At 43.4% G+C, this 3908-nt stretch overlaps 1 protein-coding gene across 1 annotated transcript in view; it reads right to left on the bottom strand.

Moving 5' to 3' along the window:
* Window positions 1-1814: 1814 nt before the first annotated feature.
* The window catches only part of Pibf1 (progesterone immunomodulatory binding factor 1), a 151922-nt gene continuing 149828 nt past the window's right edge, over window positions 1815-3908 (bottom strand). Inside the window, exon 17 of the mRNA XM_005365356.3 lies at window positions 1815-2245. Within this exon, the coding sequence (XP_005365413.1) occupies window positions 2195-2245 (51 nt within the window). The 3' untranslated portion in view covers window positions 1815-2194. The remainder of the gene's footprint in view (window positions 2246-3908) is intronic.

The following is a 3908-nucleotide window of genomic DNA, read 5'->3' as shown; positions in this document are numbered from 1 at the left end:
CTCGTCTATGTATTAATTACAAAACGGAGAGAGAAAAGGCCTGGGGGAGGGGGTTGAATGTTTCTGGTAACTTTATGTTCGGATATAAGAGGAGAGAGAGACCGTGCACGGAGGTGCGCACCTGTAACCCCAGCCCTCCGGAGGCACAGGGAAGAGGATCGCTGCAAATTTTTGGCAATTCTTATCTGCAGAGTGATTTCCCCTCCAGGCAGGGCCACACAGCCCAAGGTCATTTTAAAGCAAAGAAAGAAACAAATGAAGACTCCACAAAGACACAGAGTATTACACTTCCGGTGTAAACTGAGGCCTGGCCTGTGGACTCAAACCAAACAAATGCTGCCCCCCTGAGGACTCCTGGTGGGTCCGTCCCTGGTTTTGTCCAGAACTTCAGTCTGCCTGTCTATAAACTAACCATGTCTGTCCAGTTAATTGGAACACTGACTCCATTTGATAGAATAAAGTGGTCTATTTCTACAGTAAAAAGCAAAGTCAATCAAGGTCCATCCTCTAAAGCCAGGGAGGTAATACAGTTGAATGCCTGTCTAGCACGCACAAGGCCCTATGTTCAATCCCCAGCACCTGAGGTGGGAAATAACAAAATCTTTGTTGTAATTTTGCCTTATGACATATCTGTCTATGTTGTATGCTGTAGGTTGGTGATGTAGCACAGTGCTGAACTCTTGTTAGCTCAACACCCTAGGTTCCATGCCCAGTGTGTTCTTCTGCTGCTGCTGCTGCTGCGAGTCCTCCTCCGTGGTGCTGGAGTTGAACACTTCTTGTAGGCTAAGCCTTCATTCTACCACTGAGCTACTAACAGCCCCAGACCTCTCCTTTTCCCCACACCAGGGCTGGGATTTTAGGCATGCCCTCATACCTAAGGGAACATGTACAATAAGATAGAACAAATCTGACTGCTTCCTTTTCCCACTGAACAGATGTGTGCCTGACACGGCCCCCTGATTAACAATGTTAAGACTTCTCAGCAAACTGTTACTTCACCACAGACAGCAGACTTTCCTGCTTAATGAGAATAGGATATATAAGGGAAAAAGCCACGAACACCAAAACAGGTTTTTTAAGAGCCAGGGCTGTGGTAATACACACCTTTAATCTCAGCACAGGGGGCCAGGTGAGTCTGAGGCTAGCCTAGACTACATAGTGGCCCGCCACAGATACACAGGGAGATCTTTCAAAGACAAGCAAAGGGAAACCCCTCTTCACAGAAGAAAAACAACAAGGTTTATCAGTTTATACACTTTAGTGTGTTGTATGTAGCGTGCTGTTCATATGTATGTTGGTGCACATGTGCCATGGTGCACATAACGAGAGCACAGGAGCTTTTGGGAATCAGTTCCTCTTTCGTCTGGGTTTCTGGCATGGATTTTAGATGGTTTTGTGGCCCCACAAATGGTTTTTATTGTTTGTTTGTTTCTTTAGACACAGGATTTTTCCCCCATTTTTTCTTGTGTGTGTGTGTGTGTGTGTGTGTGTGTGTGTGTGTGTGTGTGTGCGTGTGCGTAGCTTTGGAACCTGTGTTGGAACTTGATCTGTAGACTGGGCTGGCCTCAAACTCACGGAGATTTGCCTGACTCTGTGTCAAGTTCTGGGACTAAAGGTATGTACCACCACTGTCCAGCCACAAATGGTTCTTAGTGTTAAAGAATATCAGATGTTTTGGTACTTGTATTACGTGATCTCAGAATTTATATAGTCCAGGAAGTTTATTCATCAAAATATTTACAAGCCAAACCCTTACGAAGAACTCTCTATTTATGAAAACTCTACAATCTAGTTAGAGGATAGAAGGCATTTATTTTATAACAAAATACATAAAACCAAAATATAAAGCATATGACTATTTGTACGTTATATATTGATTATACTGAAATTTGTTAATTTAACATTAGTTAAAATAAACATTAAGTTACTTATATTTGAAAATGTCAAGTACATGATTAAAATGAACGTTTCTCCCCCAACAGAGACAGCGCTTCTGGATTACACACTCTACTTCAAAGCAGGGGCCTTGCTGGGGGCGTGGTGTGGAGGGAGGGGCCTGGCTGGGGGCGTGGTGTGGAGGGAGGGGCCTGGCTGGGGGCATGGTGTGGAGGGAGGGGCCTGGATGGGGGTGCAGTGCGGAGAGAAGGGCCTGGCTAGGTTAGGGTTACGTTCTGGCTTTTTCCAGCACCAAACACTAGGCCTTCATCTTTTGATTCTTGGACCATTCTTGTGCATCTGTTTTAGTCTGAAAAGAAAAAAAAATGAGTAAATTAAATCAAATGCTTATAAGCAGAAGCGATGCAGAGAACTACATACCAGCACTAAGCATGATTAAGGCTGGCTTTGTAAAACAGGTTGGTAACCACCCCCCTCCTTCTCCCTTCTCCAAGGTCTCAGGCAACCCAGACTGGCTTTAAACAAACTGCCCCAAATGACCTTGAACTTCTGATACTCCTGTCTTCTTTGCCCAAGTGCTTAGAAAATGGCTCTTTTACCATACCTGATTGGTGTGAAGCTGGGCCTGGAACCCAGGGCTTCCGGCATGCCAGGCAAACACTCTACCTTTCTGTCGACCCCCAAATTCGAAATGGTTGCTACTTTTTAAAGAGATTAAGGAGAATTGGTGTGACTTCATCTGGAAAGGTTTGGTAGAATTTACCAGTTAAGTTATTAGGACCTAGTATTGTTTTGAGAGCTATAAGTCAAGTCACATCTTAAAAGTTTCCTCTCTTGGTTTCCAGGTGCTTGTGAGCAGTCTCTTCAACCGTGTCATGTTTGCTGTAAGGGCCTAGGCTGGTACAGTGATAGGCTCCAGAGGCTGGTTAGGAGAGTCAGTGGCATAGTGTATGTAAAACACTCAAACCTCAACATAAGTACTCCGTATTCCCTGTTGTCCCCCTCTCTGCTATGTGACAGTTTGCTGTTAGGTTGAACTAGTCTCAAACTGGTAGCCATCGGGCCTCAGGCCACCGTTCAAAGCCGCCCCTACTCAAGATGCCTGCCCTGAAACCTCAGGATCTTGTTGGCTCCCTTTTAAAGACCTGGAGCCTTTATGATGGATTATTATTGCTGTTGAGACAGCTTTGCACAGTCCACGTGGGCCTCAAGTCATCTATGCTGTTGGGCTGGTGGTGTAGTCCAGCAGCTGGGAGGTGGAGCATGGACACAATGTGTGCTATATCAGACCACCTGTCCTCCCAAGGAGGCACAGCAGGAAACAGCTATGCAGCTGAGGATGATCCCCACAAAGCCTGGACTCCTCCAGGACTAGGATCACAGGCACAGCCACCGTGCCTGGTTTTATGTAGTGCCGGGGCTGATTCCACAGGTTCATGCATGCTGGGCAAGTGTTCTACTAACTTAGCCACATATCCAGCCCCAAGCCTCTGTACTTCTCTAAGTTATTACAGTTGTTTACTTGAATCATCTACTTAATAAGCATTCTCTGTGGGAAGTCATAAAGTGATGTTCAATAAGGGCTGTTTTAATGATCAAACAGATCTCTGTTGCTAACTTTTCATCTAAATGCGATCTATATTAATGAGAGTATTTGGCAGCTGGCCCCTATATAAACCAAACTTTTGACATTGAATAAAATTGGATATTGGATTTTTGGATATCTAGTTAATATTTCTGAAAAAGCTTTAGTTTTTAAAGGTAAAACAGATTGTCTTGGAACTGTATTGATTGGGATTCAAATCACGCTTTAAAGATCACATTTAAAAATAATTTCTGTGTATTGTGGACATTTGATCTTAACTAGTACTAGGAAGAACTTAGTTTTAAATCTATTTCTATACAATCTTATTTTCCTCCATATCTTTTTTTTTTTGTTTTTTTTTTAGTTTTAAATCTATTTCTATACAATCTTATTTTCCTCCATATCTTTTTTTTTTTGTTTTTTTTTT

The sequence above is a fragment of the Microtus ochrogaster genome, unplaced genomic scaffold, assembly GCF_000317375.1.
Source record: "Microtus ochrogaster isolate Prairie Vole_2 unplaced genomic scaffold, MicOch1.0 UNK2, whole genome shotgun sequence".
Taxonomy (NCBI): Eukaryota; Metazoa; Chordata; class Mammalia; order Rodentia; family Cricetidae; genus Microtus; species Microtus ochrogaster.
This window is presented reverse-complemented; position numbering and strand designations above follow the sequence as displayed.